At 44.2% G+C, this 26,597-nt stretch overlaps 1 protein-coding gene and 1 long non-coding RNA gene across 2 annotated transcripts; one reads left to right on the top strand and one right to left on the bottom strand.

Moving 5' to 3' along the window:
* Window positions 1-23,445, top strand: PAFAH1B1 (platelet activating factor acetylhydrolase 1b regulatory subunit 1). Its single transcript, XM_030231657.2, has 11 exons — window positions 1-148; window positions 14,218-14,426; window positions 14,840-14,924; window positions 15,168-15,242; window positions 16,072-16,278; window positions 16,592-16,760; window positions 17,662-17,764; window positions 18,474-18,702; window positions 20,089-20,190; window positions 20,828-20,984; window positions 21,531-23,445. Exons 2-11 carry the CDS (start codon window positions 14,395-14,397, stop codon window positions 21,602-21,604), a joined length of 1,233 nt encoding a protein of 410 aa, XP_030087517.1. The 5' UTR covers window positions 1-148; window positions 14,218-14,394; the 3' UTR covers window positions 21,605-23,445.
* On the bottom strand, window positions 22,764-26,555 carry LOC115484501 (uncharacterized). Its single transcript, XR_003945166.2, has 2 exons — window positions 26,285-26,555; window positions 22,764-26,202 (listed from the first exon to the last, which is right to left on the bottom strand). It is a non-coding gene; the product is annotated as an uncharacterized LOC115484501 (long non-coding RNA).
* Between the last annotated feature and the right edge of the window lie 42 nt (window positions 26,556-26,597).

The raw sequence follows: 26,597 nt of genomic DNA, 5'->3' as shown, positions 1-26,597 counted from the left end.
TCCCGCCCTCCCTCCCGGCGGCCGCGGCGCCTCTGACAGCGCGGAGCGAGCGGAGCGTCCCCGAGCGCCGGGACCGCGCGCCGGAATCCCCGCACCGGGACCGTCACCCCGCACCGGGACCCTGACGCCGCACCGGGACGCCGCGCCGGTGAGTGGGATAGGCGGGTGGCGCCGGACCCGCGCAGCCCAGCGAGGCGGCGGCGCTGGCGGGGCTCGGTAAGGCCGGGGCCCGCCACCCCCCCGGCGCGCGGGTTGTACCGGCCCGGGGCACAAGCGGCCGCCGCTTTCCTCTCCGCTCTCCCCCTCCTCTCCCGCTCCCCGCCCTCGCCCCGCTCCCCCCCCCTCTCCTCGCTCTCAAAATGGCGGCCGCGCCCGTTGGTGAGGAGGGACCGGGCGGGGCGGGGGGCGGCGGGGGGGCCGGCCCGGTGTCCTCCCCCCAGCTCGGTGTGGGGGGGCTCTGGGGGCCGGGGCGCGGCTCCCCGCGGATCCCGGCCCCGCTCCCGCGGTGACTCTGCAGGAAAACAGGGCCCGGTGGGAGCGGCGGGGCGGGCGCGGAGCCGCCGCCGGGCCCGTGTTCCCCCCCACCCCTCGGGCCGCGCCGCTCCGTCCGTGACTTAGCAAATACCGGGAGGAGGCGATGGGCCAGGGTAAATAGCGATAAAATAGCCTTCAGGGACGATGGGCCTTGTTTGTGCGCGGAGGGGACCCCGAGCATCCCTCCCCGGTTCCTGCCGGGGGTTTCCCCCTGTCACCCTCTCCCCGGGCAGGGCCGGGCGTCGGGCGATGGCCCAAATCGCCAGCGCGGCCGAGGCACCGAAAACAACACGAGAATTAATAATCCAGGGAAAGGAGTAGGTGTTGTTTCAGAATTTGTCTCGCATCCCCAGTTTTCCTGCAGTGCTCAGCAGGGCAGCAGCGATAGGAGGTGGCTCAGACCTTCAGAACCAGCTGCAGTAAAACGGGGGAGGGAGGTCTAATCTCTCCTTCTGGGGGTCATATCTCTGCCTGGATGGCTGCAGGTGCACAGGCTTCCCGTGAAAACCTTATAATATTGCTTAAATCCTGTATTAATTGCTGCTCCCGAGGTTTTGTTTCCGCAGGAGGTTATACGCAGGCAGGGCTTTTGATGGAAGTTGGGGGGTGGGAGTGGTGCCTCCTTTGAAAAGTTTGGGGTTTGTTCAGTTCTGTGGGCGTGAGATTTTTTTAATTTTTTTTTTTTTTTTTTTTTTTTTTTTGGGTTTTTTTTTTGTTTAAGGTGGATACAATTAAACTTGACCTTTAATACCAATAATAATGTGACACCTTCCCTTTCTTTGCCATGGTATCACTCGAACCATTTCAATAGTGCTGCAGCAGTGGGCTTGGTTGGTGCAGGTCAAGTCCTTTCATAATGAATTGCCTACTAGGGGTGGGGGAAGGTTAATCTAAGCTATATTAAAAATCTTTAATAAACACCGTTTTAATATAATTAAATGTTTGGGCATATTGACCTGGCTAAATTATGTATTTTTGTGGTGATTCTTTTAAGTATATGTTCCTCTGACAGTATTGTTCATGGCATCAGGAGGTGGTGGTTAAAGAACCTCCGTTCAGTGAGGATCATTTTGTAAATGATTGTGCAGCATTTGGCTGGTTTTCGGGAGAGGGAGGGTCTGCTGTCAGAATTATTTGCCCTTAGAGTAATTTTGTTAAATAGGAAAATTATGTTGGGGAACTAAACAAAGAAAATATTTTTAAACTGTAAGATGCATTGCAAATATCCGGCTGGTTCTCGGGGATCTCGTTTTTGTGTGTTTCTGTTGCTGTTCCCATGTTTGTGGATGCTGTGAGCAGCCATTGAGCAGGGAAGAGACTGGGTGGAGTAAGGAGGCAAAGCTGCGAAATGGCTCGATTACCCTTTCAGAGCTTTTTTTTCCTCCCTTTGCCGGGTGGAGGAATACTAATTGCCGTAACAATGAAGTCTCTTCTTTAGGGAAAAATCTAATGGTGCAGGAAGCTTCGGAAATGAAACAAATCTCACATTCTGAGACTGATTTTTCTGCAGGGTGGATTTTGATTTGTCTGGCAGTGAGAAGTGACCAGTCACTGTTGCAAAGCCGGATTTTTTTTTGTCTGATAACCGCTTCAATTTATCCACTTAGATACGCACTTGTTGAATTTATTTTATTTACACTTTAGATAAGAATTGCAGTTTTTGTGCTGGTGTTTTACACACAAGATTTTCTGGAATCTAGAGAAGCCTCTGTATTGTGGCTTCATGCTGTTATTTGTTCATGGAACTTCTTGGTTAGAGCGGATTATGGGTGGGCACACAGAAAAAGACAATCCCTGGTTTCTCTGGTGACCACAGTGGAGTGACTGCTGTCAGTGTACAGACTGGATTGCATTGCCCTTCACCATGTGCCAAGTTCCTGTAAAATAACATCTCAGGGTTGTGGGAGCCCTTTTGAGCGCTGTAGCTCTGTCAGAGCATTGCTGTCCCTCTTGGGTACTACTGCTTAAAGTTGTGTGGGAAAAGCCTTTGAACAAAGGAATTGGGGAATACGATAGGGGTTGGAAGAAGCACCTAGGAAGGGCTGCCTATGGAAGTGCTCTCCTGTTCCACGGGTGCCTCATGGCATTCCCATCTGATTTCAGTGCTGATTGGAGCAAGTACAGCATTGAACATGGATGGTTCTGAAACGGGCTGAGTTTTTGCTTTTTTATGGGGGTCTCACAGGGATGGGCATACAAGAAGGAGACTGCTTCTCTTAGTATACCCAGAATTAAAATAAGGGGCAGTGGTTTCTGCATTATTTCTAGTTCATTCACTTGGAGTAGATGTTGCAGGATTCAGCGGATGCATGAGCCGAATGAGTCTAATGCCTATCCAGGCTAAGGCTAGTGAAGAACCTATCAAAACACTTTCCGTCTTAACAGCTTTGGTTCATTTTTGCCCTTGAAATGATGGCAGTCACTTTTTCTACAGGAGTAACCTGTTCATTTGGGTTCTACAGAACCAAAAGGCACCGACAGTTCCTTTCTGGCTGCACACAGGCTCTGTCTTGCCCGTCCTGCTGACCCCTGTGCCTGTCCTGGCTTCTGTGCTCCTTGCAGCCTGGGAGCTCAGGTTATGTCTTTGCTCTCAACTTGCTGTGGATGGGACAGCTCTAGAATCAACATCTGCAGACTGCCTTGTCCAGTACTGCAGACTTGTCTTCCATGAAGAACTCCATAGCCCATGTCCATCATTAATTTTAATGTATTTACGCTTCTTGTGGAGTATTCTGGGCAAAAAATAGCTGGGCCCCTCTGCCTCAGGGTAACTCAGGCATAGACTGCGTATGTTTGTAAGTTTTTTTACAATCCTCTGTAGCTGCCCTGTATTCCTGAATTAGAGGTGTTGGAATTACCTAGTACGGAGGAGAATGACATTGGAGTAGTTTGGTTTAGGTCAGCTCTCTTCTACTTTGGTGAACTTCAGGCCCATACTGGGAGGGTAGCTGAAGCATCCATGAAGTGGGCACCAAAATACTTGTCAGGCTGAAAATAAGAGCTGTGTAGGCCTAAATTCAGGAAATCAAGAGGACAATAGAAATCCATAATTATTATTAGTAGATAATAATTTCACATTTCCTATAGGGTGCGGGGGAGTTTCCAGCCTCTAACATGTAATTTGTGATGGCAACTGAAGATCTTTCCCAAGGATCAGAGCCATGTGTGTTGATAGAATGGCACTGGGACTCTGCTGTGGGTTTGTTGCAGAGAAGTCATTAAGTTATGCACTCCATACTTGCAGATCTGTCAGTCACGTTACAACTGGCTCCTCTTTCTCCCTTTTATAAGAGATTAGGTATCATTGGCAGGACAACCTGACTACTAAAAATGTATTGCACGGGTGAAGCCTTGCCTGGGTTCAGGAGCTTTCTCAGGAGCTACTTTATTACCTGACGTGAGGGAAATAAGGCTCATAGTGTGGCTTTTGAGGGTTTTATTCATGGGTGATCTTGCTTTATCTTTTGATCTGCCTGACAGAGTAGGCTACACTTCAAGTTTTTAGAAGTAGGCATTTACACTAAGATACAATCCTGGCCTGTTTAAAATCAGTTTTCAAGTACATAAAGCTGTTTCGTCAGAATCCTTGCTCTGAATGCTGTCCATGCTAGGGGACTGTGAAGGGCTGTGCTTTGTTGGCAGGATGGTGCCACCACTGGGGTGCAGAAGTGTGGTGGGAGCTGTAGCTCTGTCACATCAGCTTAATAGTTGGGTTCTGAGCCTAGATTGGGTTAAATGTCTTGTTTTCATGTATTGCAATTTGTTTTAGAACAAAACTTTTCTTCATTCCTACCATGTTCTAAGACCTACTGATGAACAGTACATATTAAAAGCCTTGGCGAGAACTAGGGTTTTGTCTGATGAGGAACAGAATTCCAGTTTTACCCTGGAGATGCCAGCTGCTGCGGGTTAGCCCAACAGATGTGTATTGCTAACCTGTATCTTATCCCAGTTGTTTAAAAAAGGGCCTTTTCCTCTCAGTTGAGGCAGGACCTGCATGAGGCAATGTTTGTCTCATTCATAATGTTTAAAAGCTTATTCTGTTTTCTTTTTTTTAACTTCTTCCTCTCTCCTTAAGGGATTAGATAGCTGTGACTTAGGCTCTTTTGCTTTTAGTTCACTGTCTTGGAAGCCACTAATCATTTCACTTCCTGCTAGCATCTACTGTTAGCAAATGTCAAAGAAAAATGTTATGTACGAAGTAAGTGTATGCTGAACTCCATTTCCTTGTGACTATAAGCATGCAGTCCTCTCAAAACTAATGTTGTGCACAGTGCCACACTGTCCAATACTAAGAGCACTGATGCATATATAACTATGTAAAAAAATCAACATTATTAATTCAAAGTACTTGCTAGTTAATACATTTGGAATTATTTTTGCCATTTCCTTCTTAATGGTCCTGCTTCTGATTGAGTTCTGCAGCTTGGCTTGACTGCTTGTGGACTTTGGATAAGGATTGTGATTAGGTGAATGTAATAAATATATCGTTGTGGTTCTGATTTTGTTGATTCTGGAATCAAAACCTGATATATTTCACTAGTAACTACTTGCTGCAGCCTTGAGAAGGTGTTTCCAGAGATGGGACCATCCATGGTTGAGGTTTGGTGGTGGTGCAGCAGCAGTGGCTGTCCTGTAATTTCCTTGGATCCGTTTGTTAAGTAGGTCCCTGCTGAGGGAGTTGGTCGAAGGCTGTTCAGAGGCACCTCTTGTTCTGGGGCTGGTTGGTGACTCAGCCGTCACACCTCTTGTGAGGTAGGTGACAGGCTCTGTGGCGTGGTGCTGTACTGGTTTGCATCTGGGATAGCACAGGGGCATTCATGACTGAGATTATTTATACCTTGCCTCTTGTATCCATGTTAATTGTTCCCGTTGTGCTCCACAAACCTTAAGTTCCTTTGGTTTAATTCGACTGACAAGTGTTCCTCTCCCCACCTCCCCCCGAGATTGCCTCTGCCTTGTTTTTCTGCTTAATGCTAAAGCAAAGGTGTTAGGTTTATCCCTCTTTAAGACTAAAGGAAAATCAGCTGGACACATCTAGGCTGTTTGCTGCAGATAAATGACTATTTCTTCCATAAGGAAACAACATTGGCAGCTTTTCTTGTGCTGGGTTCACCTGCTTTTTGGGGTGAAGAAAGAGATTGGCTGAACAATTTGGTTTGTTTAAATGCTCATGTCTTTGCAATCTATTAAGAGGATGATGTCATTAATGAGTGTCTATGTATTTTAAACAGATGGTGTCTGTTAAATCAGTAATGGTAGAAATTTCTGGTTCTCTCACCTTCAGCTCCGTTTTAGAGGCAGGAGTGTAGTAGGTGAAGGTGGGTGATAAGTAAGATCTTCTACCAAAACCCTGATTTCCTTATTTTTGGTACTAGTGTCATGAAAGGTTGAACACTGTACCCTGTAATAGAATAAGATGTTATAGATCACAATTATGATGAGCTTTTTGGTTTTCTTCCCCCCTCCCCCCCGCAAATGAAACCATTTTTGGTTGACAAGATTTGAAAATGGATAAATGACCAATAGTATTCTCATTATTGAAGAGTGGAAGTTCTGTCTGAGTTCTTGTTTGGATTTCTTTGTGGTTTATACCTTTCCCCACTTCTAAAATATTAACATAGGTGTTCCTTTAAGTTTTCTTCTGGATATTTTTCTTTACAAATTTAATCAATTCGTGGTTGTTTTTGTTAATATCACATTGCCAGGATAACAGACAGTTTAATGATTAAATTATTTAAATTTGGTTATAGTCCTGTGACCTCTTTTACAATTATAAATCTGTTACTTAATTTTTCAAGCTAGAGAAGTATAGGAGGAAGACCTGAGAACAACAAAGTTCAAATCCAGTGCACGGCTGGTGACAGCCATATCTAAGTGCAGCACTCTTCTCCTTGTGGTCTAGAATTGCTATCCCAAAATGTGAATGTGTTGTTTGACCTAGCAGCAGTGATACTGAAAAATACCTTTCTGGAGTCATCCAGCTGACCCTGATGTGCTTTGCTCTGAGCAAGTCTTGAGTAGCAGCATGTAACTTGGAGCCCGTAACAGTACCCCTACCTGCTGTCCTACTGCTCTCACAGCACCCTGAGCAGCAGAGTGGGGTCTGCCAGGTCAGAAACCTTCTCACACATTTTAGAGCTTTGTGTTCTACTGCAGCCTGCATTCTTCCTGTTATTGGTAGCTAAATTTACCTGCATTTTCACACAGAATTGAACAGGCAGGTTAGAAGAAGGATAGTTTCCCTTGTTTTCCACCAAAGCCAACACACAGACCTCAGGCTGGAGCTCTGACCTGGAGGAAACTCAAAGGCTCTAAAATGAGATGATATGACAGTGCTCACTCAGGATGTTTCTCTTGAGAATTAATTGTATCATGCTTCTATCAGAATTGCAAAACTGAAGTGATACATAGCGAAAAAATGTCAAGATTGAATTAATTTAAAGTCTTCTTTTAAAAAAATATTTCCCAAGCATATTTGGCCCAGATTCCTCAAAGTCATTTAGTGTTGGTGCCTGGGAAGGTAACAAGGCCAGAAATGTGTTTTGTTGTTTTACAGTCCTAAAGGTGGGTAGTGACTGCCAGTGATGTGTTAAAAATTTAGCTTGAAATAATGTGGGAAAGCAGACGGGCATAGGAGTTGATTTCAGAATGCACAGGCGTTTCTTTCAGCAGCATGCTGCGTGGAGCACCCAACTTGCTCCTGGTTTATAGCATCTTGATGACATTCTTTAGCTTTATTTTTCAGATGTAATTGCAACCTGCATTCCAAGTCTTTGGAACACAGGCACTATATCTGATCTGCTACAGATTGCTTTCTGGTTCCCCATGGATTTCGTGCTGAATTATTTTCAGAACTAAACTACTGTATCAGGTTTTTAGCAAAAGCTGTAAAAGTAGGTGAAATGGGGAAGAAAACAGGCATAAAATTTTTCCCTTTTTTCATGTTAAAAATATATTTCCTTTGATAAACCTGTAACTGAACTGAAATGGAAAATTTTTTTTATGTATTATTATAAGCAGTGCGCAGAATGCTGTACTCTGTGGATACTACATTGATGTATCAAACAAAGTGTTGACCTACAGGCATTTTGAGACTTCCCTTAATTGCAGAATAACAGGCTTAGTAAACATATGAATTAAAAATAAGGCTCAGAGTTGTAATTCAGATCAGATTTACTTCTTGTTTTGTTTTTCCCAAATCAGATAGCTGTTGGAGCTCACTTTGTCGTAATTCCTCAGCCAGCTTTACTGATGTAGGCTGAGAAGTGGAAAAAAGATTAACCCAGCTCATAAATGAGTAGCTTTCTCATATTCTCCCACTCATCCCTGCTGGCTTAGCAGGTGATGGATTCCAACATTTTCTAGGATAAAGTCTGTTTGCTGCACTAAGAGCAGCTGCTTGACTGTGCCTGGGTGATTCTACTGTGGATGAGCTTTCCTGCAGTAATGGAGGGCAGGATGGGAGCAGGAGAGGAACTGAATTATTTCACTTGTTACTGTTTTTCTTTCCTATCAACAGAAGAGACATATCTAGGAACCCTTTTCAGGTCCTGATAGTTATGCCTAGGAACCATGGATATTACTTCACTTCTATGGAATCTGGTTTTGAGTACATTGTGTAAAGAATTGTCCTATTCTGTGGCTGGAGTTTGATAGAGCAGCTTTTTGCTTATGCTTATAAAGCAAAATCAGACCCATTAAAAATGGGTTTAAATTAAAAGGAAGTTTTCTTTTATACTTGGTAGAATTTAGCAACATAATCCAGAGGGGTAAGAGAACAATTCATGTGGTCTAGTTCTTCCATAAGGACTGTAGCTCTGATTGCCTGGGAATTACTCCCAAATAACCCCTTGAAGTTCTCTTGTTAATGTTATGAAACGGGATACACTGTCGAAGAACCTTGCAAGGACCTCCTGTGCCAGCCATGTAGCAAGCGACAATGCAGCAAGAGTTTCTCCTTTAGTAAAGCACAAATGGATCCTTTCAGCTTTAAAGAATTGTGGAATTTAATTCTATCAATTCAGTTACTCTTTTTGGTGGCCTTTGGTTTTCATAAATGACTGGCCTTTCACTGGCATTGTAAAAATAGCTGAAGGGAGGGAGCTAACTGAAGTAGGATTTTGAGTATATTATCAACACAGAACTAAATTCCAGGAGTTTTCTTTGAGGTAAAGAAACCTTTTAAGAATGATAGAATGTGTTAGAGAAACCAGTTGAAAGTTGCTAGCCTGTAGGTGGACACTTCAAAATGTTTTAAGTTTTATTTGGGTTATTGACATCTTAAATGATAAGATTTAAATTGGAACCTAAATGTGAGTAATAAAAAACTCTTAATTGATTTCACAGTGTGAACCCAGTTTTGTGTTCCTGATGTTGGTGATGGCTCATGTGTCTTTTTAACATGAAATGCTTTGTATTAGGTGTGCCTTAGCTGGCAGTCTGCAAAAGTGATGTCTGATTTTGTTTCCTTCAATAAATGTTCTTGGAGAATATAATTTAAAACGTTGTCATAATAATATGGAAAAAATGGTCTTGTAGCTGAGTTAACTAAAGTATTAGAATTCTGCAAAAATGTACAATTCCTAAAGCACAGCAGTGTTGAGCTAAAGCTTTGTTGAGCTTTCGGAGCTGCACTCTGCTGGTCCGTTCTGTATCTGTGGATGCTTTAGCTCTGTAATTGATGCCGTGTATCTCTTCTAATTTTTAATATAATGAGCTACAGTTACATGTTTAGTGTACATAGCTTGTTTTTTTGTGTCAAAGATTGTTTATGGAGCCTAAGCAACAGTCATAAAAACTGCAGAAATTGAATTAATTTACTGTTAAGTTACTGGGGGAGCCATGGACATGTATTTGGGATATGCAGTACCATGAGGTTGCTGGACAGCAGCAGCAGAGTGAACCTGGGGTGGTGGTGCTGGTGTACGGAACAGTTTGCTGCTGCTGCCTGTGTCGTGAGCCAAGGAATGAAGCTGATTTTTGGTCTTCTTACATCTCACTGTGGTCACAGAGCACTGCCAGTGATAGAGGCACTGGCACAGCTGGGTTTGCTGTGCCTCACTCCTGGGGCTCACTAAGGGTGAGAGGGATCACAGCTCAGTTGGGGGTGACTTCTACTGTAACTTTTTCTGAACAGCAGAAATGGGCACTGTTAGACAGTTGGGCCTTTTCTGGGGTTTGTTTGTGGTGTTGGTCCTTAAAAATGTTTTTGACACATTTGATGGGAGCAAACAAAGGCAGTGGAGAACCTTGAACCAAACTTACTGACAAAATCCTGTGGAAGATGCTGAGGTTTGTTGTGGTGGTGGGATTTAGTAGCTAAGGATGCACTTCTGAAAATGGGGATTTGGAAGGGCTTAGGTATATAACCCAAACTGTAATATTATTTAGCATCCAGTATACTCCGCTAAACAAAATCATAATCTCTGAAGAAATTTACTGACTAGATTTGATTTTTCTGTGTATAGAATGGACACTTTAGGAATTTCAATTCCAGTAATTTTACTCTTGCTTGATGCTGTTTCTGGTAAATGAACAAGTATTTTCGTCATGTTGAGACTAAAATGCTGATGAATTAATTTGATTCCATAATCTGTTTCTCAGTTTCATTTGGAGAATAGAAAATATTTAAGTGTCTCCTGAAGCAAGTATGAGCACAGTCATTGAAATACCTACAAGCCAAGGTGTATCATTTGTTGGCATAACATACCATGAGCTGAGGGAAATCTCTTGCCTAAAACTGATTATTTTTTCCCCACCTCATTGCTGTGACTGAGCGTGTAGCTATTGTGCTTGAATACCTCCTGTAGAGCTGTCTCAGCTAACAAATGGAGCTGAACTTGTTTCATTTTGCTGTTGGTGCATTTATGAATCATTTGCAGGTCTCTCATTAAGTTATTGTGAAGTTTTCCAGTAATCTAGGAAGCACTTGAACCACACTGATAGCCATCAGTGGAAGAAGGCAGTGTTTGAAGCCAGGAAGCAGCAGCGGTCTGTAGAATCCTCTTAGTCACCCTGGGGCAGTGGGTGTTCCTGTCCGTGGGATGCTTGGGCGTGGGATGGTTGGGTGCCCCCAGGGGCGTGTGCTGCCCAGGTGGCACCGGCGGGCAGAGCCAGGCCTCGGAGCCCCTGCGGTGGCAGTGAGCATGTCCTCAGGTCCTCAGTGTGGTGAAGCTCAGGAATCTTTGAACCCCAGTTTAGGAAGAAGGGAGAGGTTTGGGTTTTTTTTGTTTTGTGGGGGGTTTTTTTGTTTTGTTTTTTTTTTTTTTTTTTTTTTTTTTTTTTTGTTTTTTTTTTTTTTTTTTAATGTGAAGGTCAGAAGAGCCTGCACTGTGCTCTTTTTACCTTCCTTTACAGGTGAGGGTTCTTCTGCTTTTCAGGTATTCCTGCTCACTTTGTTGCTCTTCATCAATAACTCTCTGTGCTTTAGAAACTTACTCAGGGAAAAATTCTGGTCTGTGATGATTCTTGGCTGTCTCTTTTTAAATTAATTTATTTTTAAAAGTTATGCTTTAGTATGCCACTCTCTAGTCCTGCAGCACCAAAGGATTGAAGCAGGTCTGCTCTCTGTACTGCTTTGATGTTTCTGCCAGTCCTGAGTATAAAAGCTGATCTGTAGCTGAGTGGAAGGGTGGGCAGTTGGGATGAGGTGCAGTTGCTTGCTGAGGATCTGCTGCTGTTAGTGGAGCTGAGGAGTATGTTTTGTATAGGTAAGGAATGGTTTGTGTTGTTGTAGAAAACCATGCAGGTCCTGTGCTGCCAGGAGGAGTGAGAGGTGCCCATTGCATGTGTCGTACCTGTGCCAGCGACAGGACTTCCGCCAGCTCCCAATTTTAAGAGGCTTACAATGACACCCGATCTTGCTGAGAACACCTGTAGCCCTCTGTTACTGTCCTTACGCAGAGCTTTGCCACTTGGTGCTTTTATATATGCAGACTATTGATAAGGAGTCTGATAGGTTTTAAGTTAGAAACTACAACTTGGAGGAGTGTGAGTATTAATAAAAGGCGCATCCTGGTTATCACTAAATTAGTAGCTGTTGCTCCGTGGGTGGCTAAGTTCAGTGTGCTTTTTCCTGTATTTAATAGTGGACAGAGTAAAATTCTCATGTGAAGACACCTTTTCTTTCAGAAGAGTATCTAACTCTGTCTTGACACTGCCTTAATATGCTGATACAAAGTGACCATTTTGAGGCAAGATGTAATGGACAGGTGGCAGTTCTTTGTGGGTTGTTTTTGTTCCCCAGGGTTCCCCCAGAGCTCCAGCTGCCTCTCATGGCTGAGCTATTTGAGGGTAACACAGTGGCAGCTGATAGGTGATGGAGGAGGACTGGTTAGTCTTGCTTTGCTAAAGCCTGTATGTCACTAAGTCTGCTCCAGCTGAAAAAAAGGTAGTTCACATAGTGGCACACGTGTGTAATTAATGGTGGTCTTTTGGGGTTTGGACACTTCTGCTTGAGTGGGTTCTTTGTGTGTGGGATTTTTGTTTGTTTTGGTTTTTTCTTTGTTTGCAGTGGGCTTTGGTTGTTTTCCTTTTGTTTTTCTGGTTTTGTCTATGGAGGCAGTCCTAAAAATACTTCCCCTTGTATTCAGGGGACTTTGTAGTTAATAGTCAGGAATGCTGAGCAGGGTGCTTGGAACAGACCCTTCTGGAGGAACGAGATGCTGTAGATCAGTTGGTTGGTGGCTTTGGCTCAGCTGTAATTTGCTAATAGCAGGAGTAGCCGCTTTGCCATGTGGCTACTGGAATTTATCTAGTACTAGGATCTCTTTCTCACTAGCAATTTGGAATTAGATGTTGGAGCAGCCTAGGTGTTGGGAAGTGGATATGGGATATGGAAGAGCTTGGAGTTACTTAACATTTGACAGGGAAAATGCATTTCTAAATAGATGGCATATGAAAGATGGCCTTACAAACACAGTTGCTGTTATTTTTAGACAAGTGCTATAATTGCATCTCCCAGATGCCACTACAAAATTGATGAGATATTGGGATTTTTTTACTGGAGTCAGTACACTGGCACTGGATTTGCTAGGCATTCACTGCATAGTGGCAGTTCATAATACAAATCCCACCTTCAGGTTTTTCCTCTGGCAGGCCTAGAGGCAGATTTTGGACGTTTCTCTGTTTGCGTTGCGCTGCGGCAGCGCTGCCGTGTGCTCGGAAGTGCCCGGTCCCGTTCCGCTGCCCCCGCCGTGCCCGAGCCCGTTCTGCGCCGGCTGTCCTGCGGCGCGCCCTCTGCGGGCGCCTCTCAGCACTGCAGGACCTTATTTCTGATGGTAACTGAATTTCCGTTAATTTGCATGTGGTACTCTGCTCTGCACTGAGCACCGGATATCTCTTGAAACCCCGTTGTCTCTTTACCTGACATGAACTGGGTTATGGGACAAGAGGAGGTGAAATGCTTGCTTCTGTTATCTGAAAGGATGAAGCCTATGCTGTTAGTTTTCAGCCAAATTGTTTCTGAATAGCTATTGGGGAAGAGGTTAGACTAATTAAATGAGGCATTGCCTGTTCAGAGTGTTCCTATTGTGACTGGCTTGCAGGCAATATTACGGTGTGCAGCATTTAACGTGGAAGATGCACCAACAGGGTGGAAACAAGCAACTTGCTGCCTAAGCTCATTTTGAAGCAGACAGCAGGGCCTAGATAGGTTTAGAAAGAAGCCTCTGATCCCCTGTGATGAATAAGTAGCCATTAATGATACAAGCTTAGTATTTTCCTTACTTTTTTCATAGCAGGCTTTTGTTTAGAGGAGACTCCTTACTGAAATAGTTATTGAGCAGTGATACTAAAGTCAGTGTACCTGTGTGTCTAGGGAGGGGCAGAGGTGAGGCAGCGGGAGCTGGCAGTCCTTTAGCAGTCAGTAGAAAGTTTGCAAACCCACCTGCTGTCTCTCAGCCTCTGTGCATTGCCTCAGCTTATCTCCGTGCTGAAGGCTGGTTGGTTTGTCAGACTTGCTGAGCAGCCTGAGTGGATGATGAGTTCTGTACAGAACCTGCCAGGTGTGCAAGAAGTGCCATTTCAGCACCTCCCATGGTCAGGGTGCTCACAAGGTCCCTGCAGTGCAGAAAGCAAGGGCAGCGTGGGTTTGGTGATGTCACTGTGGCAGAGGTTGAAGCTGCCCAGTTGGAGCAGGTTGTGCACTGAGAATGCTGCAGTTCATGTTTCTGAATCAAAGGACACTAACAAGTCTGTGTTTTGGAAAAGCACAGCTCCACTGACTTCAACTACCTTGAGCGTGTCAGGTTTCAGCTGTATCCCGAATTGGCTGGCCTTGCCAGAGGTGTTGTGATCGCTCTGCTGCCTGAGCCCAACTGCAGTCATGGGCCTGTCGCAGCTCTTCCCATGGTGATGGTGCCACTCTGATCAGATTGGAGGACTGTTTAAAAATTTGCTGTGCCCTAAACATGGGTGAGATGAAGTATTGACTTCAGGTAAACAAAGAAAACAAATATTGTCCCTTATTCAAAGGTTCTTCAAAACTCCCCCAGGTGGTGGTACTGGAGTGGGAGAAGTCATTTGTGCGCTGCAGTTGTGTAGCACTGTAGCTGCAAGGGCCCCGTGCCCCATGGGGTAGAGCCAGGGTCTTTAAAGATGCTGTTTGGATAAATCTAAGAAAGCTACCTGAGGAATGCTTGTTTCAAGGAAACAAATTATGTCTCTTTCTCCTTCTTGTAGATGGATTGAATCTTCTGTGTTGAATGCCTCTGGATTTCCTGCTGGGTTTCACATCTGAGCAAATACTTGTGATTTAAGCCACTGTGGCAGACTGAATTGTGGATCCTGGGTTCCCAAGACTTTAGCTCTTGAGGAGAAGCCACTGCTCGATCACGTTAACCTGACATCTCAGCCACGATGGTGCTGTCACAAAGGCAACGAGATGAACTGTAAGGGATCATTGTGTTTAAGTTTGTGTTGCATTTTCATTAAACTTCAATTATTCGCATTTGTTTCAAAATAGATTCTAGAGTGTCTCTGTTCACATGCCCTTTAAATACTGTGTATTGTGGTTTGGAGCTCTCTTTATTTTTGCTAGAACTGATGGTATTTGAAACTAGAATTGGGAAATTATGAAAATAAAATTTCAAAGTTACCGATGGCATAAAAATGGATTCTTCAATTTGCAGTAAGCACATTGCAATATAAGCTGCAGTCTGTGAATTCATCATCTTGAGTAAATTCTGGAAATTTTTTGCTATTTGACTTTGTAACATAGACAAGGATCTGATCAGAATGCACTATGTTGTGATGACAATATTTCTCTGAGTCCTTAAATTGTATTTAAAATGTTGTTTTTTAGAAATCGAGCGATAGCAGATTACCTCCGTTCCAATGGCTACGAGGAGGCATACTCGGTTTTTAAAAAGGAAGCTGAATTAGATGTGGTGAGTTCAATCAAGAATCATCTTTTTTTTTTCGTTTAGAAGTCAGTTTTATGGCATTTGCCTCTGTTCTGAACCTGTGTGTTACCTACCTGTTAGCTCAGACAGTTTCATTTAGGATTATTGTAGCATGAGACTGTAATTTTGTAAATGGAGAGGAAGTGCAGCACTTAGTTACTTCTGTGTCTCTCATGTTTGTTTTTCTGTGTTGCTTTTCCTCCTCTTTCTTTAAATGCCTCTTCTCAGAATGAAGAGTTAGATAAGAAGTACGCTGGACTTCTGGAAAAGAAATGGACATCTGTTATAAGATTACAAAAGAAGGTAAGTAGAGATGTTCTGGATATACACGTATGAAAAGTTAGCCCAGAAAGCATTCAGCACTGAACGTGCATGTGCAGTTCTGAGAGGCAAGAAGTGCCTTGAGGCAGTCGGTGAGCTGGGAGATGGAATCGCTGTGTGCAGAGGGTCAGGCTGGGCTGGAACAGAGGAAAAATCAGTGCTGCCTGTTGTCTTTGGCTGTGGCCCTAGAGGGAAGGAGCCATTAGCTCCAGTGCGTTCCAGTGGGGGATTGTGCTGCAAGTGGAGAGTACAAAACTCTTTTTAGTCATGCTTCAATGGCTCAAGAGTGTATTAAAAGCAAAAATAACCCTAAAATCAGTGTGTTAACAATGAAGTCCTATCCCTTGTGCAGATTAATACAGCAAGGGTTTATTAGCCCTCCAGTGTTTCTGTTGCTGGTTAATGTGTGTGCTGAATTCCTGCAGCAGTAGCATTCTTTTTTGTTAGCACAACCTTCTTTGGTAGTTTGGCACAATAGTATTCCAGATGTATTTGTACAGTGTGTGAGTAAAGGGGATTTTGTAGAAATTTTTTTTCCTGTGAAAATATTTTGGAATTTGAAAAGAATAAATGATTAACGATTAAATTATTAAAAAATAATTATAAATTATTAAAGAATAAGCTATAAATTATTAATTTGGGTTTAATTTTTAAAACCAGGGCTACTGAATGTTGGTTATCAGTTTCAGTCCATGCAATCTTTGCTTTGCTGTTTTGGAGTCAGTTGTTATTTGGATTACTGATGAAGAAGGTGAATTAGATCTTGTATAAAACTGGAAATAAAAGGTCTCTTTAAAATTCTTACACTTAGGTAATGGAATTAGAATCGAAGCTGAATGAAGCCAAGGAAGAATTTACATCAGGTGGACCTCTTGGTCAGAAACGAGACCCTAAAGAGTGGATTCCTCGTCCTCCAGAGAAGTATGCACTGAGTGGGCACAGGAGTCCTGTCACTCGAGTCATTTTCCATCCAGTGTTCAGTGTTATGGTCTCTGCTTCAGAGGATGCCACAATAAAGGTATGCGTGTGCTCCAGACAATTGCCTGTGGAATAGTGACATCAGTACAGTGAAACTTGTTCTCCTGCTGGGCTTATAATGCTTAAACTTAGCTGAAAATAGTTTTCAAAGTGCATGAATTCAGTTAATTTATAAGTGACAAAATCACATAAAAAGAAACTTATTTTTCTCTACTGTTAAGCTTTTTAGGGCTGTCTCTTGCTTGATTAATTATTGAACGAGGTGCCAGACTGGCCTGCAGAGTGCAAGTTTGAGGCTGGAGAATACAAAGAGTAATGGGCTGCTGCTAACAGGTTGTCTGTTCCCTTGTCAGGTGTGGGATTATGAGACAGGAGACTTTGAGAGAACCCTGAAGGGGCACACAGACTCTGTGCAAGATATTTCCTTTGACCACACTGGCAAACTCTTGGCCTCCTGTTCTGCTGATATGACCATTAAGCTATGGGATTTCCAGGGCTTTGAGTGCATCAGAACTATGCATGGTAAGGTATTAAGGGATTGATTTAGCAGTCTGGAAAGTGAAGAGATTTTTTGGTTTTTTGTTTTTTTTTTTTTTTAATCCAGGAAAACTGCTGATGTGGAAAGAGGTTACAGACCAGAGTATTTTCCAAAAGAAAAAGGGCGGATATAGTTTGATACTTTGAGTGCCCTGTAAATAGGGGATACATGCAGTGTTTATGGAATGAAATAGCATCTTAAATCTACTATGCATGATGGTGTAGGAAGCATCTCATAATGATAGTGAAATAAAATGACAGTTAGAGGGATTTTAGCTGTAAATATTAAATGCTTGCTAGACAGTAAAGCTGCCTTCAGATCAGTGAAAGATTCCTTCCTTCATCCCCCAGTTCCTGATGCAGGGCTTCAGGAAGGGAGGAATCAGTGCCAGATGAGTTATGGCTGCTGCATCAAGCACATGGCTGCATGTGTTTGATCACACAGGAATGTTCCCTTTGCACTGGGTTTGAAAGCCGTAGGAAAAATGAAAAAATACAACACCCACAGCTATAAGATTCTAATATTGACAGAAAATGGGTTTTATAGTCTTATGTAAGAGCTTTTTTCTTGCTTTTAGGATCATCTTTTAGAAAGGACAAGTAGAAATAGAGAATGTTTGAGACTTAAAAAAAACCCCACCCACCCGTAGGTATCTGCCAGTAAACAAAAAGCACCTTTAAGGATTCTCAGTGTCTGGACTGTGTGGGTTCTAAAAGTATGGATGATTATTTCATAAAACCTTAAGTTTACATGTAAAGATTAATCAATAAAGCAGGCTCTGCCAGTGTAGCTACTTGACCAAGATTTAAAAAAAAAAGGCAAGTCCTGTGTGCTCTGTGAAAACTCTGCCAGTGCCACTTAATAAAGGCTTTATTTTGTTTTTAGGTCATGATCATAATGTTTCTTCCGTAGCCATCATGCCCAACGGAGATCATATAGTTTCTGCCTCAAGGGATAAAACTATCAAAATGTGGGAAGTCCAGACAGGGTAAGTGCACTTGTGAGCAAACAGCACCAGAACAAAAGCGAGGAGAAACCACTGTGTGTAGAAATGGGACACAGGAATCTGAATGTCAGCAGGCACTCTTTGAATTGAGAAATGATGTTCTGCCGTTTAGAGAAATTCACTGAAAGATTCTGCCCCAGTCATTAGGCAGAGGGGTTTAGATGTTAACACTGACTAATTAAAGCTAGCTGGCTTTATCTTTCTGGAAGCTATGAGGGCAGATCTCTAGCTCATGACCAGTTAAGAAAATAAATTCACTGGTTAACTGTGAGTTTAAAGGGAGTATATGTTACCTTTTTTGACACAGATCAAGGTGTCGCCTGATTTTTTTTTTGTCTTCTTGCTTGTTTCATTTATCAGTTGTATCTTTAAGAACGTAAATGACCTGTAAATCTCTACTTGTTCTTAAAATACTTGTTTAGTGCAAGTAGTCATGTCAACTTAATTTTCCCCCAAGTTTCCTGCTTTTTGCCTTAACAAGTTTTAGCTAGCTCCTAGCTGTCACTGCTTTCTCATGTCAGCATCCTTTCCACAAACTCCTTATGGCGTGCTCCATCACCTGCCTGAATGAACATGTGTGCGCTAAAATATTTTATCTTAACCACTGAGTAGGTGAGGTGTCCTCAGATTTCCAAGGCCCGTGCAGGGGTGGTTGCGCCGGCCGTTGAGTGATGCTGTGTTTCTTGCACAGTTACTGCGTGAAGACTTTCACGGGGCACAGAGAATGGGTGCGCATGGTGCGGCCCAACCAGGACGGCACCTTGATTGCCAGCTGCTCCAACGACCAGACGGTGCGCGTGTGGGTGGTAGCGACAAAGGAATGCAAAGCTGAGCTCCGAGAGCACGAGCATGTGGTAGAGTGCATTTCCTGGGCTCCCGAGAGCTCCTACTCCACCATATCAGAAGCTACAGGATCAGAGGTAACATTCCCGGGCTGTTACGCAAGCACCCACAGGGAGGTCTTTGCCCCTGCTCTGTGTAGCACTGACAGCCACTGAGCTTTGGGCTCAAAGGGCCTGGCAGGTACAGCAGGTGTATGAGTACTTTTGTCTGAGTATCTTGGTGTGCAGCTAAGCCCCGTCTTGGCTTCCCAGGATCCAGCTTTTGTGTTTAGGACCTATCCTTGCACTAGTGAAAGTGAACTTCAGGGAGACATCTGTTCAGGGAGGGGTGAGAGTGGAACCGCTGTCTTGTACTGCAGCAGAGAAATGTGTAAAGCAGCTTCTCTGGCAGAATGTGAAGATTATAAGGATGCTTAGCAATTGGAAGGTAGAGGGGGTAAGGAGCCAGTCAGGAATACAGAATGAAGCTGCCTTGGGTGCAGTGTGCTCTGTGTTGGAGTCAAGCACCAATTGCTGTGATTTACTATAGAGCTACTGATGGGAGAAAGCATTCCTTAAGTAAAATGAGTCCCAGTTTGTGTGATCGCTGATACCCCTTGTAGTGAACCTCAGGAAGGGCTAAAGGCCAGAAGAAATTTTCGTTCTAAGGATGTTAAAATGTAGAAAAAAGGAAATAGAAATAAGCTCCAGTTTCCAGTCATGCTGCCTGCCAAGCATTGCTGTTTTGCCCTCCGCCTCCAAAGGCCATGGACATCCCACGGGAAAAGTAGCCACCCTGAACACAGGAACTTAACCTGTAAAAGCCATCACTGGTTATTTCAGTCAAATTTTACTTGAATCGCTTAAAGATCCTTACAATCTTTTGATTATAAGTAATTAAAGCGAAAGTCCGTGTGTCGTTCTTGTGGCTATGTGGGCTCTGCAGTGGTGCCTCCCCTGCCCCCTGCTGGTGGGATCGGGCACAGCCCGTAGGGAAGCACCTTCCCTGCACACCTGGGGCAGGTGAGAGCTCGGCCGGTGGTCACACCCGTGCATGGACACACACAGAAATCACTTCACAGTAGGAAGTTTTCAGAAATTCTTAACCCTGCTTCATTACATTTTATGAAAAATGTGAGCACAAAGATTTCTGTGAGCTGCATCCTTGTCCCGAGATGTGGCACTTGAGCTGTGTCTACTGTTAACAGAGGATGTCTTGCAGTAGGCAAGTGTGTATTCAAAGTGTTACTTGGCTTGTGGAATCAGCAGGACAAATAACCATTTCTTTTAACAGGTTGTGTAATTCTCCTAGCATTAGTACCAGTGCCTGCGACCCAGCTTTTTCAGTATGGGTTTACTTGCTGTAAGCTGTTGTATGATCTGATTTTGGTACTAAACAATATCACTGGGAAGGGATCTGCTTCATTCCTCCTCTTGCTGCTTCCATCATATGCATACTATAACTTCAAACATAATTTTCTGTAGACTAAGAAGAGTGGCAAGCCTGGGCCTTTTCTGCTGTCTGGATCCAGAGACAAGACCATTAAGATGTGGGACATTAGCACTGGCATGTGCCTTATGACACTTGTAAGTCCATTGGTGTTTTTTCTGGCAGTCCTAGCTGCATACGTACAACCAGTTTTAATGAAATGTATTTTCCTGCATGTCATGTTTTCAAGAGAAGCCAGAGTTACAATAATGCAAAATGCTGGAAATACAGTTTTAATGGCTTCTGTGGTTCAGATCTTGTTTTTGCTAAGAAATACTGACAATCTCCAAAGTCATAGTGTGAATGCAGTGCTGTGGTGTAGGTTCTGTTATGAGTAGCTTGGTTTGTTTACAGAAATGCTGGTAGTGATCTGAATTGTGTCTTCTGTGAAGTATCATGTCGTGGCCACGTGTGGGACTTCCCGTGGGCCATAGCCTGCTGTTCCCAGCTCAGATTCTGGCTGGACTGGGTGGTGGTACTGGGGGTGGGGAGCAGAACTGGTGCAGATCACATGAGGACTGCTGTTTGTTTGCCTTCAAGTACAGGAACTTGCATTGTTGGGAGGACTGATAGAGGTGTAATAATAGAAGCTGGAGATAAGCTGTGAGTTCTGAGAGGTCTCGGGAGCTCGGTGCTGTCCTTGTGGGGCCAGGCAGGGGTCCCTCAGTGTGCCGTAGTGCAAGGTGTGGGATGCTCAGCTCTCAGCCTGCTCACTGATCTCTCCTTGTGTACAAGGTGGGCCATGATAACTGGGTACGTGGCGTCCTGTTCCATTCTGGGGGAAAGTTTATTTTGAGCTGTGCTGATGACAAGACTCTCCGTGTCTGGGACTTCAAGAACAAGCGATGCATGAAAACCCTCAACGCGCACGAACACTTTGTTACCTCTTTGGGTATGTATTGCTCCCTGTGCTGGCTGCAGCTGAGGACCAGGCTGGCATTCACCTTGGGGCCCTAGTAGCACCTTGTGCTCTCTGTGTAGAAGAAACAAACTAGAAATTAACTCCAGTTTCTAGTCAAACCCCCCACCCATGTGAATTGTAGAGTTTGGAGTGCGCTGGATTTTTCCACTTCTGCTGCCAGTGTTGCTCATGGATAAGAATGTTAACTGACAGGGAGTTCTGGAACCTGTCACCAGAGCGTGCTGGCGCGTGGGGAGGGTTCTAGTGTCAGTGCTTGCCCAGAAAAAGGAAAAGTAGGTTGTGCACAACAGTCAGAAAAGAGTTACTTTGAATTCCTGGACGTTCCTGATTTGTGTTACCAATTCTCTCATGCTTGGTTACAGCATGAGAGAATTTGGTTACAGAAGTACAGCCGGGAGCTTTGGAATTTAGTCTTTGAGCTGGTAGAATTGTTTTGAAAAGCAGTGCCATTCAGTGAGAGTAGGAAATGCTGAAGTTCTGGGTTCACTGGTAACGTGAGCTTTTGTCTCCTGGCAGATTTCCACAAGACAGCCCCGTACGTGGTGACTGGGAGTGTAGATCAAACAGTAAAAGTGTGGGAGTGCCGCTGATGGAGTTCACAGTGACCCCTTTTCCTCTGGATGCACTCAGATACCATGGTTACCCATTGAGCTCTGTTTAAATAAATATTGTCCTTTCATGTAAATTATTCTGGATGTAGATTGAGCTTATTAAATGTTACACACAAAGTATTCATGCATGGTGAATCCAAATTGTATACTGTAAATTTACATACGTTGTCTAGAAGTACCATAGGTTTAAGAACATGGGCTGGCATTGGTCACATCAGACCTGAGAAGGCAGAAGTGGGATGATTGGAATAGGGCACTTAACTGAATAGTTGACAGTGTCGTTATGTCGGATAATTATACCTGTTTTTCTTTCTGCTGTCTGTTGGTGCCTGAATTGGTGACCTCATTTGGGAAAAGTTTTGTAGGGCTCTTTCAGAAATGTGTATCTATGTAACATCACTTAAGTGTGCTTAATAAATCTTCTCTAAGAATACTAGATAATAAGGCTGCAATTCAGAATCTTCTGAACCTTATATGTAATTAATGGAAATTAATTAAACTCTGGAATATTTGTCATGAAACATTTGCCAAATCAACAGAAAACATTTGTTTTGGCCTCCTATCACGCAAGGGTTGGTATATTTATAGAACTGACTGTAAACCTGAAATAAGACAACAAATCTTAGTCGCAGCTGATGTGATAAATGTATTTATTTTTTATTTGGTCATTCAATGGTTAAGCTGTGCTGTTAAACTAAGTTTAAATGGTTTTTTGTTTGGTTTTTTTTTTTTTTTATGCTAGACGAATTTCCAGGAGGAGTTGTCCATCCCACTAGAGTTTAGTGATCCAGTTTCCAGTAGAGCTTCCTCTCCCAAATGACTGCCATGGTCCAACTTGCTGTTTGCTTTCCATGTTTGTTAGAGATGTGCAATTCCTATTTACACAGCAGGATCAAAGGACACTTCCCTCATTCACTGGCAGGAAATTGGGGTATACTAAAGTTTTTTGGTTTCCTTAGTGCCTCCTTGGACAATGAGGTGATCCTCACCTTGGCAATGTGGCTCCAGTTGAAACATCCTGGGGTTTGCAAGTGGAGAAAAACCGTGGGCTGCAGCATTGAAATGCTTTAAAGGAAGCACTAAGTATCTTGAGACTCAGTTGACAATGGCAGGTCAGATCCATGCAGGCTTCTAAAAGAAAGATGCCATGAACAAAGCCCACACCCATCTGTGGGAATGATAATAAACATTAAAACCAAACCCAAATCCTATCAGCAAAACCAGCCCAGCTCAGTTATTAGAATTTATGTTGTTTGGTGTAAACAATTTTTAATTTGCATATCCCTAAAGTTACATATTTTGATCTGAAATGAATGAAAATACTATAAATTAATATTTTAATCACCATTTTTGTGACAGATTCCATTGCAGATAACCAAGAATTACAATACTTATCAAACTAACCAGGTGTTTTTAAAAATCAACTTTAAAATTGACAATACAATGAAGTACCAGGCTGATGTTTTAACAGGTGAATTTGTGCTTTATTTTATTCCTTTGGTTTAATCCATGGCTTTTAAAATGTCCCTTTAAATGCCCCTGAGAGTCCCTGACCAGCATAGGGTGGGCTGGAGGGTGAGCACACTGCACTGGTGAGGGGGAAACTTCCACAGTCAGCCCAGAAGGACCCTTTGTTCTGTGGGAGGAGCTGGGTGGGGTGTGGGATCCTCTGGGAAGCGGTGGAGAAAGCGGCGTTCTGATGTGGGGGTTTTCAGAGCCAGTTTAAGATCCAGGCTAATCTCTTAAATCCAGTGGTTTCTGTCATTCTCAGTGTGTGTTGCTGCATAAGCATGCACGAATAAAGTCTGTTTTGTTCGTTAGCTGCTTGGACTGGAAAAATTTGCTGCTTTTTGTCCTATTGGAGAATTCCAGATACACAAATAGTGCATCTTAAATCCCTCCGTGCATCTGCAACTGTAAAGTAATAACATCTGTTTAATTCCTGGTAGGACCTAGAAACTTTATTTAAGTCTAAAGTAAACCACCCTCATGTACATAACTCAAAACCTGAATGAGAAATTAAAGGTACCTGTGATGTGGAAGTTGTCTACTGCATTTTTTCCCTGTAGCAAAGACGCATTTACCAGTGCTGGCAGCAGCGTCACTGCTGGTTGAGACTCAACGCTGCTCCGGTGCAGAGTGAGCCTTCTGGGGCAGCAGGGAATCATCTCAGGGATGGTCCCAACCGGACCAAAGCTGAAGCCCTGGCTGGAAGGGAGCCACACCACAGGCATGGGAGTGAGGGGGACACTGGGACATGCTGTGGAACTGTCCCCACTGTTACTGTCAGCTTGTGCTGTGCCTTTGCTGGGATCAGATCTGCAACAGTGAGGTTACTGGGTCAGTAATGAACTAGATGCATTGGAGGGGGTGAGAGGGTCCCTGGTGCTTTGGCACTTCCTGACTGAACCTGGCAGCACGTGCCAGGACCCAGCTCTGGCCTGTCACCAGAGCCACTGCAGATCCCTGGGCTTAGCCTAGCCTGCGGCATGCCACACGGGCCAGAAACTGCAACATTTTTTGTGGTTTGAAGGTGAAACAAACCCACCCTGCTTTTGTGTGTGGTGTGACCAATGTGTGCCCGGGACACTGAGGAAAGGAAAACAACCCCTGGTTGGTAGTGAGTAGGGACTGTGGGCATGGGGTCCCTGCCTCTCCTCTGCCGCTTCCTGACCATGTGAACTGCCTGAGAAATCACTCTTAGACAGCTCCTGACTCCCCTGAGAGCTGTTTAAAAGGAAAAATACTTTGTTTTTGTAGACAGTGGTGGCTTGGTAATCCCTTAATGATTTGAATATTGCAAATGCTGAGTTGAGTGAAGGAGAAGCGCCCTTGGAGTGAGCTGTTGTGTCCAGCTGTATATAACGTCCGTGTATTAAATCAATACCGAGAGTCCTGTAGCAAGAGCACGTGCATAGAGGGGTGGGATGGACGGGGGGAGTGGGGGGGTCGCGTTGGATTTGCAAGTCACAACTGGCGTTAACTGGCCTTTTTATCTTTCCACTGTGTCATGTAAGTAGCTGCTTTCCTGTCCTGCCTGTCCCTCAGGCTTCCCCGAGTTCATTCTGAAGAGAAGTTAGCAAAATCCTCACGCTTTAGAGTCGATCCCGACATCGACGTGAAGGCAAATGTCAGATGTTTGTTTGAGCGCTGTTAGAGGTTGCGATTGGAGAGAACAGTTCCCAGGCTGTAGGAGTTAACTGAAGCATTGACACAATTTAAACAAAATCGGTAAAGGAATGTATATAATACTGCTCTGTGTTTTACAGTAAGATTTGTTGCTCTCAGACTGTGTAAAACAAAATTTATTCATGTTTTCTGCATATTAAAAAAATCTTATTGTACCAATTGGTAAACTATTAAATGCATATAAAACTAGATGTGGTTTTGTTTCCTTGGATGCAAGAATTAAAACTATTTTGAAAAAAAGCTGTTGGTGTTTCACCCTCAGATTTTGATCCCACCTGCTTTGCCCTTGCTCTGATTTTAATTTAACTTGTGCTCACCTGAGGCTGCAGGAAGTGGTTTTGAGCTAGTTCATGGCAGCTGGAGTAGCGAGAGGTTTTGTTGTTTGATCCGATGCAGTGAGGTGCTGCGGGAAATGTTCTGGTGGGCTAAGCTGTACTCACAGGTGGGCGGGAGAACCTTGTCCCTGCACCTGGCACAGGCCAGCCCTGCCTGGGTTGGGTTTGGTGGGATTTTCCCTTCTCTTGACCCTCTCTACACAGGAGTACCACAGACAGGAGCTGCCTTTCACTGCTCCTCACTCGTGTTGGAGCCGAGGGCGGTGGCTGAGCCTGGCCGCCGACCCTCGGAGCAATCGCTCTTGGCTTTGGGGCAGCACAGGGCAGCTGGGCACCTGGAAAGGCACTGGGTGGTTCTGGCAACGTCTGTTCTGCTGTTAGGGTCTTGTGCCTATGTGTGCTTTGGTTTAAATTTTCTCTGTGATTTGGCCCCAATTGCCTCAAGTACTGTTCAGAGTTGGGTCAGTGGCCGGAACTGGAATGGGCACATCTTCATAATGCAAGAGCACAGATGTGCTCGTGAGCTTGATATGGGGAGAGAATGAAAGGGCCCTCCTGCCAGCTGAGGTCTGTGGGAGCAGCTGGTAGGGTGGTACTTTTCAGTGGGAACAGACACAGGATGGACATTTGAATGAGACCCACTTGCATTTGGGAAAAAACCTGAGTCTGGGCTCTGCCAGAGCCAGTGCATGCATGGGCTATCCCGGATGGGGTGACAGGGTGGCACAGAAGTGGTTTTTGGGGTGAGGGTTGAAAGGCAAGCCTCATATGTCCGCAAGCAGTGAGCTTCTCACAGGGAGTGCAAGGCAGGTTCAGGTGAGTTGCCAAGAGCAGTGTGGACAGTTATATTTAATTTTCCCCTTTAGCTGGGTGAGTTGTTGCTCGTGCAGTAAGTGCTGCACTGACAGCAGCTCTGAGGTGTTTCCAGTCCCAATGGAGCACTGATGGGCACTGGTACATTTTTCAGTGAATGGGTTGAGTACTTGCCTACCTCCAGCTCAGCCGAGTCCCAGGGCCCATTTGAATCAATTTTTACAGTCATGTTTTAAGAACCTGTGAACAGAGTAAAGAGAACCCCCAGAACCCAAAAGAGGTAGTGAGGTACAGACAAATGTTGGCAAATGCAGTTACTTACCAGCCTGCATTGCCTTTGGAGCTGCTTAGGTGTGGAGCCTCAGTAGCCAGGACTTGTCTTCTTCAGCTTCATTTCACATGGATAGAACATCCCCAAAGCTGTGTTCCTGCTCCCACATCTCCCCTGGGATGAGAGGGCTAAGTGACTCATCTCTCTGAACACAAATGGATTCTAACAGCAGGTAAATGGTCCTACCCCATCTGGGCTGGGGTTGTGACTCTGGTACTGATTTACAGCTTTTAAAGCCTCTGGGTCAGCCGGTCCTGTTCTCTCCCCCCCCCCCCCCCCCCCCAACTCCTGCTCAAAGGAACAG

The sequence above is a fragment of the Serinus canaria genome, chromosome 19 (genome assembly GCF_022539315.1).
Source record: "Serinus canaria isolate serCan28SL12 chromosome 19, serCan2020, whole genome shotgun sequence".
Taxonomy (NCBI): Eukaryota; Metazoa; Chordata; class Aves; order Passeriformes; family Fringillidae; genus Serinus; species Serinus canaria.
The sequence above is the reverse complement of the archived record's forward strand: the minus strand, read 5'-3'. Positions and strand labels throughout refer to the sequence as shown.

Excerpts from the sequence above, each read along its gene's own strand:
- PAFAH1B1 (XM_030231657.2), top strand. The coding sequence starts at position 14,395 with ATGGTGCTGTCACAAAGGCAACGAGATGAACT. Across the intron at positions 16,279-16,591 it reads CAGAGGATGCCACAATAAAG|GTGTGGGATTATGAGACAGG; the intron begins GTATGCGTGTGC and ends TTCCCTTGTCAG. Across the intron at positions 18,703-20,088 it reads CAGAAGCTACAGGATCAGAG|ACTAAGAAGAGTGGCAAGCC; the intron begins GTAACATTCCCG and ends AATTTTCTGTAG.